Source organism: Heloderma suspectum, chromosome 2 (assembly GCF_057233095.1).
Source record: "Heloderma suspectum isolate Gila_16-S chromosome 2, 16-S_ref, whole genome shotgun sequence".
Classification (NCBI taxonomy): Eukaryota; Metazoa; Chordata; class Lepidosauria; order Squamata; family Helodermatidae; genus Heloderma; species Heloderma suspectum.
The window spans coordinates 195,912,078-195,928,396 of record NC_139459.1 but is presented as its reverse complement, the minus strand read 5'-3'; the positions used below and the strand labels follow the sequence as shown (position 1 = coordinate 195,928,396).

Sequence of the window (16,319 nt, the reverse complement as noted above, 5' to 3'; positions counted from 1 at the left end):
AGCAGGGTGACAATATGCAGCCTTGTCGTACTCCTTTCCCAATTTTGAACCACTCGGTTGTTCCATGTCTGGTTCTTACTGTTGCTTCTTGTCCCTCGTACAGGTTTCTCAGGAGACAGGTAAGGTGGTCTGGTACTCCCATCACTTTCAGACTTTGCCACAGTTTGTTGTGATCCACACAATCAAAGGCTTTAGCGTAGTCAATGAAGCAGAAATAGACGTTTTTCTGGAATTCTCTTGCTTTCTCCATCATCCAGCGAATGTTGGCGATTTGATCTCTAGTTCCTCTGCCTCTTCTAAACCCAGCTTGTACTTCCGGTAGTTCTCGGTTCGCATACTGCTGAAGCCTAGCTTGTAGGATTTTGAGCATCACCTTGCTGGCATGTGAAATGAGCGCAATGGTGCGGTAGTTTGAACACTCTTTGGCGTTGCCCTTCTTTGGAATTGGAATGTAAACTGACCTTTTCCAGTCTTGTGGCCACTGTTGAGTGTTCCAGATTTGTTGGCATATTGAATGCAGCACTTTAACAGCATCATCTTTTAGGATTTTAAATAGCTCGGCTGGAATACTGTCATCTCCGCTAGCTTTATTGTTACTAATGCTTCCTAAGGCCCACTTGACTTCACTCTCGAGGATGTCCGGCTCAAGTTCAGTGACCGCACTATCATGGCTATCAGGGACATTCAGATCTTTCCTGTATAGTTCTTCTGTGTATTCTTGCCCCCTCTTCTTAATCTCATCTGCTTCTGTTAGGTCCCTGCCTTCTTTGTCCTTTATCATGCCCATCTTTGCACAAAACGTTCCCTTGAGATCTCCGATTTTCTTGAAGAGATCTCTAGTCTTTCCCATTCTGTTGTTTTCCTCGATTTCTTTGCATTGTTCACTTAAGAAGGCCTTCTTGTCTCTCCTTGCTATTCTCTGGAACTCTGCATTCAGTTGAGTATATCTTCCCCTTTCTCCCTTGCTTTTCGCTTCCCTTCTTTCATGAGCTACTTGTAAAGCCTCATCAGACAGCCACTTTGCTTTCTTGCATTTCTTTTTCTTTGGGATGGATTTCGTTGCTGCCTCCTGAACAATGTTACGGACCTCCGTCCATAGTTCCTCAGGCACTCTGTCTATCAGGTCTAATCCCTGAAATCTATTCCTCACCTCCACTGTATATTCATCAGGGATATGATTTAGGTCATACCTGAACGGTTTAGTGGTTTTCCCGACGTTCTTCAGTTTAAGCCGAAATTTTGCAAGAAGCAGCTCAGACTCCAGCAATTCATAGAACGAGAATTGCCAGATGTACAAGCTGAGTTTAGAAAAGGCAGAGGAACTAGAGACCAAATTGCCAATATCCGCTGGATAATGGAGAAAGCCAGGGAGTTTCAGAAAAACATCTATTTCTGTTTTATTGACTATTCTAAAGCCTTTGACTGGATCATAACAAATTGTGGCAAGTTCTTGGTGGGATGGGGATACCAAGTCATCTTGTCTGCCTCCTGAGGAATCTGTATAACGACCAAGTAGCAACAGTAAGAACAGACCACGGATCAACGGACTGGTTTAAGATTGGGAAAGGAGTATGGCAGGGTTGTATACCCTCACCCTACCTATTCAACCTGTACGCAGAATACATCATGCGACGTGCTGGGCTTGATGAAGCCAAGGCTAGAGTTAAAATCTCTGGAAGAAACATTAACAATCTCTGATATGCAGATGATAACACTTTGATGGCTGCAAGCGAGGAGGAGCTGAGGAACCTCATGACGAAGGTGAAAGAAGAAAGTGCAAAAGCTGGGTTGCAGTTAAACCTCAAAAAAAGCAAGATTATGGCAACCAGCCTGATTGATAACTGGCAAATAGAGGGAGAAAACGTGGAGGCAGTGACAGACTTTGTCTTTCTAGGCGCAAAGATTACTGCAGACGCTGACTGCAGCCAGGAAATCAGAAGGCGTTTACTTCTTGGGAGAAGAGCAATGACAAATCTTGATAAAATAGTGAAGAGCAGAGACATCACAACAAAGGTCCGCATAGTTAAACAATGGTCTTCCCTGTAGTAAGCTATGGCTGCAAGAGCTGGACCATAAGGAAAGCTGAGCGAAGGAAGATAGATGCTTTTGGACTGTGGTGCTGGAGGAAAATTCTGAGAGTGCCTTGGACTGCAAGAAGATCAAACCAGTACTTCCTTCAGGAAATAAAGCCCGACTGCTCACTTGAGGGAAAGATATTAAAGGCAAACTGAAGTACTTTGGCCACATCACGAGAAGACAGGATACTCTGGAGAAGATGCTTATGCTAGGGAAAGTGGAAGGCAAAAGGAAGAAGGGCCGATCATGGGCAAGATGGATGGATGATATTCTGGAGGTGATGGACTTGACCTTGGGGGAGCTGGGAGTGGCAACGGCCGACAGGAAGCTCTGGTGTGGGTTGGTCCATGAAGTCATGAAGAGTCGGAAGTGACTGAACGAATAAACAACAACAAAAAAATAGTGGCAGGAAAACAGCAATCCTAGGAAGATTGCTTGGGGGCCCAACCCCAAAAGCTTCATCCTCCACATTCCCCAGTAATCCCATCTCAGCAGACAGGGTAGGGAGGCTTAAACCCCCCCCTTCCTGCCCATTGAGATGTGTGTGCGCACAATTCCTGACTCACCAACCAGCACCGCATGCAGCCCTTGGGGCCAAAATGTTGTCCACCCCATGATAACAGTTACAGATATGGAATGGCCTTGTGTCACTTTTCCCTGGTTGACAAATATGGCTTCTCCTGTTTTTGCAAATGTGGTTATTTTCATCTCTGAAGAAATTATTCTCCTGCCTGAGATGTTGGACTTGGCCTCAAGACAATATAATGATATACTATAATTAAAGTAGGGAAGAAGTCTTGGAAGAAATGGACCCATGCTATTAGTTGATTGCCTGGCTGGCCCATCCCCAAAAGCAATACATATAGCTGCCTCAGGAAGTAGAATCTCCAAGTTAAAAAATCCTCTAGAGGGAATACAATCCTGCCCCAAGTCCATGGGACATCTTAGAGTGGGTTCTCATGTCCATTCATTCCATAAAAACAAGACTGCAATCCTTTGCAGAGTTACATGTCCTTAAACCTATTAATTTCAGTGGGCTTAGGCATTCTTAACTTTGCCTAGGATAGAACTGTATGTACATGTAATTCAGTTCCATGCTTTGGAAGTGTTCTTTCACTCCATTCATTTGTATGGAACAAGGAAAGGTGTTGTGATAGGGGAGACCGTTGAAGAAGAGATGCAATGACCTCTGTCCCTTCCCATACACCAAAAGGGGTGATGGCAATGTTATTTCATATAAGGCACCTCAATAGCTTGGGCTGGGTGACTTCATCATATTCAGTGGCTAGTGAAAATGAGAGATGAGTGAGAAATGTGCTATATCAAGTTTTTATTTTTCAGATTTACCCAATTTGCACCTCCCAGACCTGAACACAAATTGCACTCATACATCTGTACATTTCTGAGCTTGTTATGCATTCCACAAAACAAAAAAAATTGTGTTCAATATGTGCACATCTGGAAAATGTGCAAAGAAAAATGTGTACATTTCCAAAATGTGCACAAACATGCTTTAGTCAATGGGTCCATGTGTCCAAAAATGTAAATGTTTAAAAATGCACATTAAAATGTGTATATTAATGAGAACATATGAAAAATGTGTACAAACGTTTACATGGATTAAACAAAAAAAAAACCTAATTGCAAGCTCAAGCAGAAACTAGATAGAATGACCTTGATTTCCAAATACTGGCGAGACCAAGATTGATAGTTCCATCCATTCCTGAGGGAAATACCACAGGAACAACAATTTCCATTCTACTGTTTGTATGGAAGAATCTTTGCGATAAAGGGTGTGCCTTAGCAAGAATTTGATGTGCTGCTGGTTCTTCTTGCCAAGTGGACCATTAATAGGACATTGTATTGATTGATTGATTGCATTTCTATACCACCCAGTAGCTGAAGCTCTCTGGGTGGTTCACAACAATTAAAACCATAAAATACAACATGATAATGTGTTCATTATTTTTATTTTGGCTTTTATATTGTATTTTATGTACTTCTTATGTAACTGCATAGAGATCTTGTGATATCAAGTGGTATCTAAGTAGTCTGAATAAATTTAAAAAACCCTAATGGCAGGAAGACACTCTAGCACTGATATTAGGGAATACCAGGAATGGTTCAAATCTGTTGAGAAGGCATGCCATTAAATAATAGTGTACAACGAGGCATAAGTACCATGTGACACCAGTGCTTTGTTGCAAACAGTAATGTTGTAATAGCAATGCAGGCAGGCTCAAGATGTTGCACCAGGACAGCAGCATCAACGCTCCTGCTTTGGCAAGAGCCACTACAGCCACATTCAGGGCATGGCTTGCACACAAACCTGTTATGTAGGAGGGAGCAGGACTGAAGACAGATAACTCATCTACCTGCCAATAGGAAAGACGTTCAGCCACAAGGGAGTCATCTGTTTGGTGCAACCCCACTGGACTGATATATTTCTCCAAGCAGTTATAACAGAATTACAGTGTATATAGTATAGCAGGAAGGGCTTTGCTCTGCCTATTCAAATTAGATGACTTCGTAGCTCTGTCACAGTTATGTATCTCTGCACAGGCCTGTAAGGGGATTAAGACATGGGCAGTGTTAGGCTTCCTGTTTTTAAAGCCTTTCTTGTTAGCTGGCATCAGTAGCCCAACTGTAAGGTCAGACTTGCTTTGGATGGAGGCAGGCATCATGCCATCCTGTCAGATGGGTTTGAGATTAAATGGCATAGGCCCTCTGTGTGGTGCCTTCAGCAGACAGGATGCTCAGCAAGGAGCATTCACGTGGCTGACTCATTTTGATTTCACAGCCCTGTGTTTTTGGGAATGACTGTAACTAATCCAGCTTTGATGTGGATTAAGGTTTTAAACAAATACCAGCTTCCTTGCTCATCTTACCAGACCTCATGGCCTTTTGCATCAGAATGACTGGAAGAATGGGGGAGACCCTTTGGCACCCCATAGCTCCCCCCACCATGTGGGAAAAGGGAGCTTCTGCTTTCATTCCAAAGAGAATGTTAAAGTATGCCTTGGTGGCACTAGCATGCGTTGCATTGTACAATGGAATGAAAATTCATGTCAGCCATGTTCTTCATGCTGTTTTCTCAAGCGTGTTTTCCCAGGACTGGTGTCAAATGTAGAGATTTCAAGATTAAAAGAAGAATATGTGGCACAGCTGTTCCCTTATCTTTTCTTCCAACCTCTGTAATTCAGGATTGGCTCTGACAGTGCTTTTATCCTCCCTCCGTTATTTTAAGTGCCTTTCAGACAATTTCTCCAGAACTCAAATCCTGGACATTGCTCTAATGCATTTAGAGTCATTGCACTCCCGGCAGGTATTAGCAGAGCCATTGGTGAATCCATCTGAACCTCCTAGTTGTTGGCACAGCATGATTTAGGATTGGTTGTTAGTGCTTTCCCCTGTGAGCTTCTTTTTAGTATGATTAACATGATGCTTGTTGACCTGATAAGGATTTTATAAATATACAGTACTGATGGCATTGCCAGGTCATTGTCTCCTTTCTGGTACAGTTGCACTGTGTCAGCCAGTCATTTAGCATGAACCATGATAATCAGGCTTTCTTATTCATCAAGAAAGCTCATAAGCAGAAAACAAAAGAAAGTTTTTTTTTCGTCTTTTACTAAACTTACCTGCACTTATGAGAAAAAGTGAAGGCGAAACCTGCCTATGGATTTTGCTGTGCTCTCCCTTAAAAATCCTCTCTACAGAAATAACTTGGGAGTGTAAACATTTTGCAGATGTTACCATTGTGTTTGATTCTATATGCCAGCTCTCAGAAAGGTTCAGACAAGATTCAAATGATTCAGATCAACTACAGATGACAGAAGTTCCAGCGAACTATTGGTAGATAGCTGAAGGATTTCCCTAAAGCTTTAAGGAGAGTGTACAAAAATTGTCATCAGTTATTATGGTAATAGTCTTCTGACTGTGATGCTATTGAAAGTAGGATTTCATCCCAAGAATAACCCTATTCAGGCATGAATAGAGTAGACTAACATGAGCATGAGGGACGAACCTGTGCATGGCAGCGCCTCCCCTGACATCCTCTCACATGCCAGTTCTGCCCCCTCAGTGTTGAATTGGGAGATACGCTACAGGCTTCTACTCACCTTTACTTGAATATCAGTAGAACCCTATGTGGGATCAGGACCCCAATAAAGTAGGGTTATCGGCTACATTGAGGCTCCTACTCACATTCAAGCAAACATGAGTATAAGCCAGCTGCTGACCTCTCCTGTTCAACCCAGGGAGGTCAGGCAGTGAGGGGGTGCAGCTTGTGTGCACATTCCCATCCCTCATACGTGTGCTTATCTAGGACTAAAATAACTTAAGTATTTGGTTGATTGGCTTTTTTCTGCTAATGCTGCTATCGGAACCCAACACTTGCTGTTTGGGAAGTCTGATTTTCCTAGAGATGAACCATACTTTCTCAGAAGATATTTTTCTCTCAACATTTCTGAGAGTTTTCTTTTTGCCACCCCTCCTAAAAAAAAAAAAAAAGAGGTCCATTTTGCAGAATTTTCTCTGAATGTTCTCTATTTTTTGTGACAGCTGTCATATCCTCCCCCCACCCAACCCAACCTACACAGTGTCCTGGAATGGCATTGGTCCATGGCATTGTGGAGAATGCAAAATGGTGGCCAGGCTGGTGATGCAGTTGGTGTTGCAGTGGCAGGGGGAAAAAACTTAGGGGAAAAGAAAGAAGCTGTGCTACTGCCACTGCTAATGGTGTGCTCCACCACTGAGAAACTGTTGGGAGGATTCCTCCTTCCCCTGGAGAAATTCTCTGAAATGGTCATCATAATTTCTCTACCCACAAATAGGATGGAGAATTTCAAGGCCGTTTGCACACAGCTCTAGCCTTATCTATGTATGCTCATCTCAATGAATACTTCCCATCCAATAGTCCTCAATGTTTACATCCTGATTCTATTTTATATGGTTGTCAAGGTAAAGGGGATTGATGGTCAGCTGAGACACTCATGCTTTTGGACTTGAAAGAACTGGTTATAATCTCAGATTTTTCCTGACTGATTTTTGCAGTCACTCTCTTGATTTAGAACATAAGTAGCTATGCTTCTTCTTAATACCAGACAGTCAGTTTTGCAAAGGTCAACAATATTGGTTTAAGAAACGCAAAATTCCTGGGAACATAAAAGTGGTGCTTTTGAAAAGTATAGTCAGTATATAAATACTACTGACAATAATTGTTATTATCATTTATTTCATTTCTCTACCACCCAATAGCTGAAGCTCTCTGGGCAGTTCACAACAATTCACAGGATAAAAATACAGCATAAATAATAAATATACAGAATTTAAAAACAATTTCAATAAGAAACAATTTCAATAAAATACTAGACCTGTTAAACAGCTGGCATAAATGCTGCATCATATGCCATTAAATAACATTAAATGCCTGGGAGTAGCGGACAGTTTTAATCTGGCGCCAACAAGATGACAGTGCCTCAGTTGGGGGCCTCAGTTGGGGGATCATTCCATAGTCGGAGGCCACCACTGAGAAGGCTCTCTCCTTTGTTGCCACCTTCCAAGCCTCCCTTTGAGGTGGCACTGAGAGGAAGGTCTCAGATGTAGGGATGCTGGAGAAATTCGAGACAGCTTAAAATAAGCTCAGATTTCTAAGAATCGACCTGAGGAATCCACTGCGGTGCACTCCCCTCAGGCTGTGCAGAGTCCATGGACTTTCGGATGATTTTTTTACTTTCCCGACATTTACGCGTATAAATCCGTAGAAAAATACATAAGTTTCTGTGGAGGAAACATTGAATGGAATGGGGGACAATACACTAAATGTTACGTACTGAGGTAAATTATGTAAATACGTACGTAAATATTTACATAAATATTTATGTAAGTATTTCTGTATTTTTCCACATGACAAAAAAATATATAAATTCGCATCCGTCTGTGGGTGGATGACAGAAAGAAAGGCGGCTGACAAACCATGAAACGCAGACGGAGCAGATTTTACACAGTCCGTACATCCTTACTCAGATGTTGACCATAGTGTTTCTCTAATTGTTAGCACTTGATGTTGATTCAGAAGTATATGTTCTTCTAAATAGACATCTGAAACGTTACTTTGAACTCTATAACACTCATCGAAGTTGGTTAAAAGACAGAATTTGAGGGAGCATCCCTGCCTGACTATAGGTACACGAATGTCTTTGTGGGGCAATTTGCTTTTGTCAATACATCATGAGTTCAGGGTTTGTTGTGTTTTGGCAAGTGCATTGAAAAGTACATTGAAGGCCAAAACAGGCTTTACATTTAGTCCCCTCCTCCCCCCCGTCTTTTACTCTAGCGTGATCTGAATTAGGACCATAGCGTGGAAGGGGGCTTTAACCCTTTCATTCAACTATGGAACTGATCTGGATCACACCCACACATCTGCAATTTATTTTGCAAAATGGTGATCCATAAAGCAAATGGATGACTATTTTGCAATAGAAATTGCAGTCATGGGGGGTCCTGATCTGGATTGGGCCCACAGCAGGGGGAAAGGGTTAAAGCCCTCTACCCCCATGGTACATTCCTGATTTGGATCAGGTCCCCAGTGCCTACAGTAGAGTAAAAATGAAAAGAAGCTATTTAAAATAACATCTGCTTTGGCTATGAGAGTCTTTAAATATAGGAAAATCTGCAAGAAGTTTTTTAGGCTTTTGAGAATTGGAGCATGGTCTCCTTTATTTATTTATTTATTTCGTTTCTATACCGCCCAATAGTCGAAGCTCTCTGAGTTCTGTACAAGATAGTGGTGATCATTTTTGTAGAAAATGCTATTGCCCTCTTTTTATTTTTGTTTTTCTTTCTCTAGCTCAGCAGAATTCACCAAAAATCCATGAAGGCTGGTGGGCTTATAAGGAGGTGGTCCAAGGAAGCTTTGTTCCAGGTAAGTGATATATTTCCAGTCCAACAGTTGTGAAGCTTGCTGTTTTATTCTGGTGTATATTAGCAGGTACTCTTTGCTCTTATGTTTAATAGATTGAGGGCACAATCCTATGGCTGCTAATCAGTGGCTAGATGGCCTTAGGATAGGTCGGTTCCTGGGAACTGACCTAGGAGCCTGTGCTCCAAGGTCGGTTCCTAGAGAATGAACCCCCACCCTCTCCTGAGCTGCCTTGTAGGCAGTGCGGATTGGCCCCACACTCCACACTCATAAGAGCAGCGTGGAGTGGCAAAAATTGGGTGTTCCCTGGGCCGGGCCAGGCCAGGGTGGAGAAGTCAGAAATCTGGTACTTTCTTTGTGTTGTCCGGCCACCGCTTCCCGTGCTCCGAGGTCCCACAGCTAGATGGCTGAAATCAGCTGTATAGCTGCAAAAGCTGGGCAGGAGAAGCAAGGAGGAGATCCGCTCCTCACCACTCCTCCTGCCCTACACTGGATAGGCGGCCACCCCCTGGCTTGGAGGTGACCAGATAGAATTGCTCCTTAAGAGAGCAATGTTTAAATATTCAAAATTTAAAAACAATTTCAATAAGAAACAATTGGGTCCCTGGGAGAGCGTAGGATTGCTTGGAAAACCCCTCTGAGGTTGGAGACAGCGCTCCGACCTCAGAAGGGGGAGTCAGAGATCCGGCCCTTGCTCCTTCCGGCTGCCTCCATGAGGTCAGAAAGGGGGCGTTCCGGTGGGTGGGGAGAGGAGGAAACCAGAGGCCAGGATATGAGATATCCTAAGCCTCCTTCAGCCCCCTTCCCTCCCCCTCTGAAGCCCCCTCACTAGACGGGTTAAAAGGCCAAACACTGATGACAAGGAGGTGAAAATCACCTCCACCGCTCCTCCTGCCCTACCAGCTTCAGCCTGGCAGGGCAAAGGTATCTCGGAAACCTCCGAATTCAGAGCCTTCCAAGCAGGGAGAGCACAATTGATAGGATTGTGCCCTTAAATAACCATGTGAAAATTATAACCTTAGAGGAGGAAAGGAAGCATTCTGGTGGGAGGGAAGGAGACCAGAGAGGCCAGGATATGAGATATTCTGAGCCTCCTCCAGCTTTCTTCCTGCCCCCTTTGAAGCACCCTCACTAGACAAGCTAAAAAGCCCGTCTAGCCAACTTCGCCAAACACATGATGGGGAGGTGAAGATTGCTCCTCCTCCCCTGCTGGCTTCAACTTGATAGGCCATAGGAATCTCAGAAGCCTCCAAGTTCGGAGGCTTTTGAGCAGCAAGTGTCCAGTCAATAGGAGTAAGCCCTAAGATGTACTGATACAAAAACACCTGTGTATTGTAACAAAAGTAAGAAACCCAATAATCAGATCAGTACCATATTGTTCATTTTAGCCATGGATATTTATTTAGTTACATATTTGGAAGGCCACATGGTTTTCTAACTTCATTGATTTTACAAAGCATACACCTTCAATATTTGTCATATGAAGTCAGGGGAGTACAAGAAAGCCTGCCACAGTGCCGTTGGCTGCAGTTGTGTGCATCCAACTTGTACAGAAGTCAGTGGGATCCTGCTTTCAAAACATCCTTTCTGTCTTCAATCCTTCTGGGAAAAAAATCCAGAAAAACTACAACCACAAGAGTAGGAAGAATAGGGGAGGAGAGACTGATTCTGGCCTTATTCCAACTAACTGACACTGGTTATTACAAATCAAAGGGTTTAAAGGTTTATTTCCTTAGCTCTGGCTTTCCTGTTCATATTAAGCAGAGAGATGCCAGGGATGGAACCTGGGACCTTCTCAAGCAAAGAATGTGTCCTATCCTTGAGCTATTGTCTCTCTACAATACAGGATGCGTACACCATGTTAACCAGCTATTTCTCAGTAGATCTGAAAGAGTCCATTTCCAAATGTCAGCGCATAATATTGGTTTTTTGAATGCACATTGGTAGCACTTGAACTGAAGAACAACAAAAAACAAAACAAAATCCCCACAACTGTTTTTCAGGAGTGCAGAGCAACTGCACATCCATCTCATCAACCTCAGCCTGGAGTGCCCAGCAAACGTAAAGCTACTCCCTAAACGTCTAGATGCATAAATAGAATAGAAAGCAGAACATGCTAAGCAATTCCACGTTTATGCTCCAGGTCTTGCAGAGATTTGTCTTTGGTGAATACTGCATGAAATGCAACCATATGTTCCATTCTGTTTTTGTTATTGCTCCAGAGGCTGACAGGCTGTTCTAGCAATGAGTTTAGAGGCTGCCTTTATTTTTTATTTATCCTTTTGCTAAAACCAAGAAAATGTTCTACGGATTTACGAGAATATACCCAGAGATAGCATTTCTCCTGGTCTAACATTTATGTCGCATGTTCATGAGTAGAGAAAGAGTGTGTTTCTGTTAAGTAATTAATAATCAGTTGATAGATTATATTCAGGTATTTGCAGTTGACTCACTAAAAACCAAACACTTCTACTGGTCTTGATGTCTGTGTGCTACCTCCAGTATCAGAGGCAATGAGCCTATGTACACCAGTTGCTGGGGAACATGGGTGGGAGGGTGCTGTTGCACTCATTTCCTGCTTGCGGGTTCCTGGTCGACAGCTGGCTGGCCACTGTGTGAGCATAATGCTGGACTAGATGGACCCTTGGTCTGATCCAGTATGGCTTTTCTTATGTTCTTGTTCTTATGTTCTTAAATGTTGTTTACAGTGCTTTTATTATTACTGCATTTTTTTGCATTTATTTCAGTTTTGATATTTATTTTTATTTATTTCATTTTTATACCACCCAATAGCCAAAGCTCTCTGGGCGGTTCACAAAAATTACAAACCACAAATACAAGGTAATAAAGACGTAGTATAAAATCTTTAACATGCAAAAGTGAAAACAATTTAAAAAGTGAAAGCAGTTACACTAGGATACTGAACCTGATAGAAACAATTGACATAAATGCCTCATCATATGCCATCAAATGCCTGGGAGCAGAGGACAGTGTTAACCTGCTGCCAGAAAGATGACAGGGTTGGTGCCAGGCAGGCCTCAGTGGAGAGATTGTTCCATAATCGGCAGGCTGCCACTGAGAAGGCCCTTGCCGCCACTTTCCGAGTCTCCCTTGGAAGAGGCGCTGGGAGGAAGGCCTCAGATGTTGATCGTAGTGTCCAGGAAGGTTCATGTTGGGAGAGGTGCTCCATCAGGTATTGCTGTTCCAAGTTGTGTAAGGCTTCGTATGTTAAAACTAGCACCTGCAATGAGTCTTGGAAACATACATGCAGCCAATGCAAGTGGGCCAGAATTGGTGTTATATGCTCAGACCTTCTGGTCCTGGTTATTAATCTGGCTGCTGCATTTTGCACATGCTACAGCTGAGCATTCTTCAAGGGCAGCCCCACATAGAGCTTATTGCAGTAATCTAACTTGGAGGTTACCAGATCATAGACTGCTGAAGCCAGGTTATCCCTGTCCAGTAGGACTTTTGCTGGGCCACCAGCCAAAGCTGGTAGAAGGCTCTCTGCTTTGTTTATGAGATACGTTTCAGTATATTCTTTGGGTGAATTTTCTTCTTCATGTTGACATTTAGAGATACATACAATCTAAACACTTATGTAAGTACGTATACCCAGATGAATTTGGCTAGGCCAGTTATTTGTATCTATATGAGATACGTGGCTAGCTGTGTAAGTTGCTATGGGCTGGCTCACACAAGATATTTTGGTTGACCTGGGAGCAGTCCTGGCTGTCTTCGGGCACATGTGTATATGGAATAATATAATGTGTAGAATTGACTGGTTGTAACTCCTGTGATTGTGGAAGCACTTTTTTCTGACAGCCACAATTATGACAATTGCTGCTAGCTATATCTGTGATAATCCTAGTCATGCAATGGCCAGGTTAGGTTGTAACACTAAATCATAGTTTAGTGCAGGGGTGGGGAATCTCTGGCCTCTGGGCCAAATGCAGACTTACTGGCCTCTGTCTGGACCACTGGACTCTCCCCAGGTCATGCCCCCCACTGACCCTGCTCTGGGTTATTGATATGATTTGATCCTTCCTGCTCTGTCCTCCACCTACAAAGCCGATGGAGGAAACTTTGCATAAATTGGAGAAAGAGAATGCCTGGATTCAAATGTCTTTTTGTTTTCAGTGCATACCAAAAAAAGGTAAAAGTCACATCCATAACTCTGCCCACTTTGGGGTCTGGTCCCATCCACTGCTGGAATGTGGAGCATGACAGGTTTGGACCAAGAGAATGTGGACCTTTACAAGAAGAAAATTCCACCATCCTTGGTTTATTGTTATCTTCATGAGCCTTGTGCCCAGTCTCCTCTTCTGGTGTGGCTGCGAAGAGGGGTTTGGAAGCATCCCCTTCCATTTTCAACTAACCATGGTTTGTTATTTCTGAACTATGATTTGTGTTAACTGTGGTTTATTGAAACAAGCCAAAATTAGGCATAAGAACAAATTATGATCAATTATAAATGGAAGTGGATGTTTTCAGTCTCCTCTGGGCAGCCGTGCTGGAGTCAGGGAAGCACACAAGCCTAAAGCCTGTGCGTGTAAAACTATCTGTCCCTTGTGGGCTTTAGAGTAAGCTCATGGGGGTAGGGATTTCTGGCCTCATTAGGCTCAGGCCAAGGTTTGGTATGCTGAGTAGGCCAACAATGGGCAGTTAGTTAATGATGTCATCAACCTGCACCAGGTTGCAAATACTGTGGTCTCCCATTACATCTAAACTGATGTATTGTGGTACTGGCATAGTGCTACCTTAGTTCTTATTGTGCCAGATATAGTTGCCTAAAAATAACCATGAAAAACAAGCAGTATTAAAAGTGATCACTGTAAGGCATGTGCAATGCCCGCTCCCCATGGCATTACATTGGATTTATCGAAACTCTTTTACTTCCCTCAAATTCCTCAGAAGTTTTGCCTGAGGCAGAACCCCCAATTTTACTTTTGCTTTAGGCAACATTTCACTGTTAACTCTAATTGCAATTTTTAAAAAATAGTACAAGAAAAGCGAAGTACAAAGATTGTCAAACCAGCCAATAGAATTTGTAAAGAGCGAAGAGATTCACCTATTGCTCAGAAATGTGACTAGAGTAATGGGATGATTCATACCGTAGTGGGCCCAGTGAAAATAACTGTCACTGAGGACAGGATAGTAAACTGTGGTTGACTATCAGAACAGTGTTAGTCTGTACATAAAGGCAGGAGGGCGTGTGCGTGTGTATCTTTTCTGCCTGTGAAAGGAACCAGCTGGTTTTCACAGAGCACCCATATTTAATGCACAGCCTGGTGGAACAAACTCACAAACTCTGCTAATATTTTTTTTTAAGAGTAGTTTTGGCAATAACACAGCAAAATAGGAGCGCAGCCATTTTGGGCTTCCATCCCTTGTTAATGGATTTGCCCTAGCTTTTGTATGCCCTTTTGTATATGCCCTTTGGGAGTCTGCTTGGCCATATAACTCTACAGTTTTGTCTTATTTACTTATTACATTTTTATACTGCCCAATAGTCAAAGCTCTCTGGGCGGTTTACAAAAATTAAAACCACAAAGTACAGCAGTACAACTGCATATATCCTATACAGTAGTATGTATTGGCTTTTAGGAATGGCATTCACCTGAGAGACTCCAACATAAAACAAAGTATTAGGGAAGTTGCAGGCACCTGACAAGGTCCAGAAGTCCGTCAGACTCCCTCCCCGACCCCACTCCCCTCCCCGAACCCGGCTTGGTGAGCCGCCAGGACTTGCCAGACCTGCCCACTTATGCCCAGCAGCTGCTCATCCTCCATACACACTGCCATTTTTATGGGAGATGGGGGCTCTAGATTTTTGTATAGCTAATGTTGTGCGTTATGGCTGCCATAAAGGGCCATTTCTACCCTTTTCGTATATTGAATGTTGCGGAAATGGCCCTTTATGGCTGCCATTGTGCGCAACATTAGATATATGAAAATCTAGAGCTCCCAGCTTCTGTAAAAACAGCAGCTCACATGGAGCAGCAGGTGGCTGCGGGGCATTCCCGGACCCTTGCTGAGCCCTCCAGGGGCTCATGCGGGTGAGCGGCAGTGGCGGCTCCTTAAACACCTGCTGAGCGTAGACTCAGGTGGGTCTGTCCATCCCTAACAAGAATCACTCTTTCTTCCAGGGCTCAATCTACACAGCCAACTTAATGTGGAGGAAAGCACATCAGGGTAGTTTGTGACAGATGACGCTGTTGCCAATCCGCAGCTTCCCTCTGGAAAAGGTGCATTTTGGGGAAATTGTTTTATTGCATAGTTTTTCTTAAGCATGACTCTGGAATGGTTCCACTGCAGTGTGCCCTATCCCCCCACATTAAATCCTGGGCATACCTATTTCTGTGTTCTGGCTGTGACCTGGCAGTGACCTAGTCAAGGAGTGGGGCTTCCTCCTTTCCCCCTCATTCCCTCTTTTTCCCCGTTCGCAGTAGGGCTGCTTTCCCATTCCCAGAATGCAGCCTGTTTTTCCCATTCATATAAGCGCTTCTTCATTCCTTTGAAGCCAATGTACTCTGTTGGACTCGATTTGCAAGTGTGGGATTTCCTTTTTAAAAATCCTTCAGCCTCCTCTTCCTCCCTTCCTCCTCCACCCTCTGCCCCACAAGTGATCCTGCTTCAAGTTATAGATGGCTCTCCAGAAAAAAATGAATCAGGGGCAGTTGTATGACCCCTACCACTTGGGGGCTTTTGTTGCTCCTTCTTCTTGTCTTATCAGCCACTGGGAAGGTGTAAGGGAGAGCAAGAGAAAGAGCAGAAGAGTGGTGGCAGCCTGAGTGATCTGAAGGGGAGTGAGCTGAAACAGAAAGCCGGAGTGTAACACATGGAACCAAGGCGGTGGGAGGGGAGGAGGAGGAGAAGAAGCCAGAGTTGCTGCTCAGCACCCTGGGAAGGAGCATATGCTGCTGTTGTAGTGGAAGGAAGCAATGCACCTCCTCCATATATGCACTGCTCCATCAGGACAGCCTGTTTTTCCCATTCATAAAAGAGTAGTTCCGCTGTTTCAATCAGTCAGAATACCGCAGTAGTGGCTTTACCCATTCACAGAATATAGCCTGTGTTTTTCCATTTGTATAAACGCAGTCTTAATGTTTCACAATATCTCAGTGGTGGATGAGAGGGGAGAGGTGTGGGGTAAACTACAGGGGCTTAATTCAGGGCTTCCAGTAAACTTCTCTGAGCAGGGGAGCATGGGCAGGGGCGGGGAACAAGCCTCCCTCATTCATCAAACAGCATCTACGGGGTTGATGACATTCAGTTCCACTTGCTGGACTCCGTCCACCCAACCCCGAAGTATGGCCGT

The 16,319-nt window shown here is 43.6% G+C and overlaps 1 protein-coding gene across 2 annotated transcripts in view; it reads left to right on the top strand.

Annotated features, from left to right (window-relative positions):
- CA10 (carbonic anhydrase 10 (inactive)) overlaps positions 1–16,319 on the top strand; it is a 445,075-nt gene that overhangs the window by 91,405 nt on the left and 337,351 nt on the right. For both annotated transcript variants that reach the window (XM_084832322.1, XM_084832323.1), the window contains exon 3: positions 8,927–9,001. In XM_084832322.1, the coding sequence (XP_084688448.1) occupies positions 8,927–9,001 (75 nt within the window). The remainder of the gene's footprint in view (positions 1–8,926; positions 9,002–16,319) is intronic.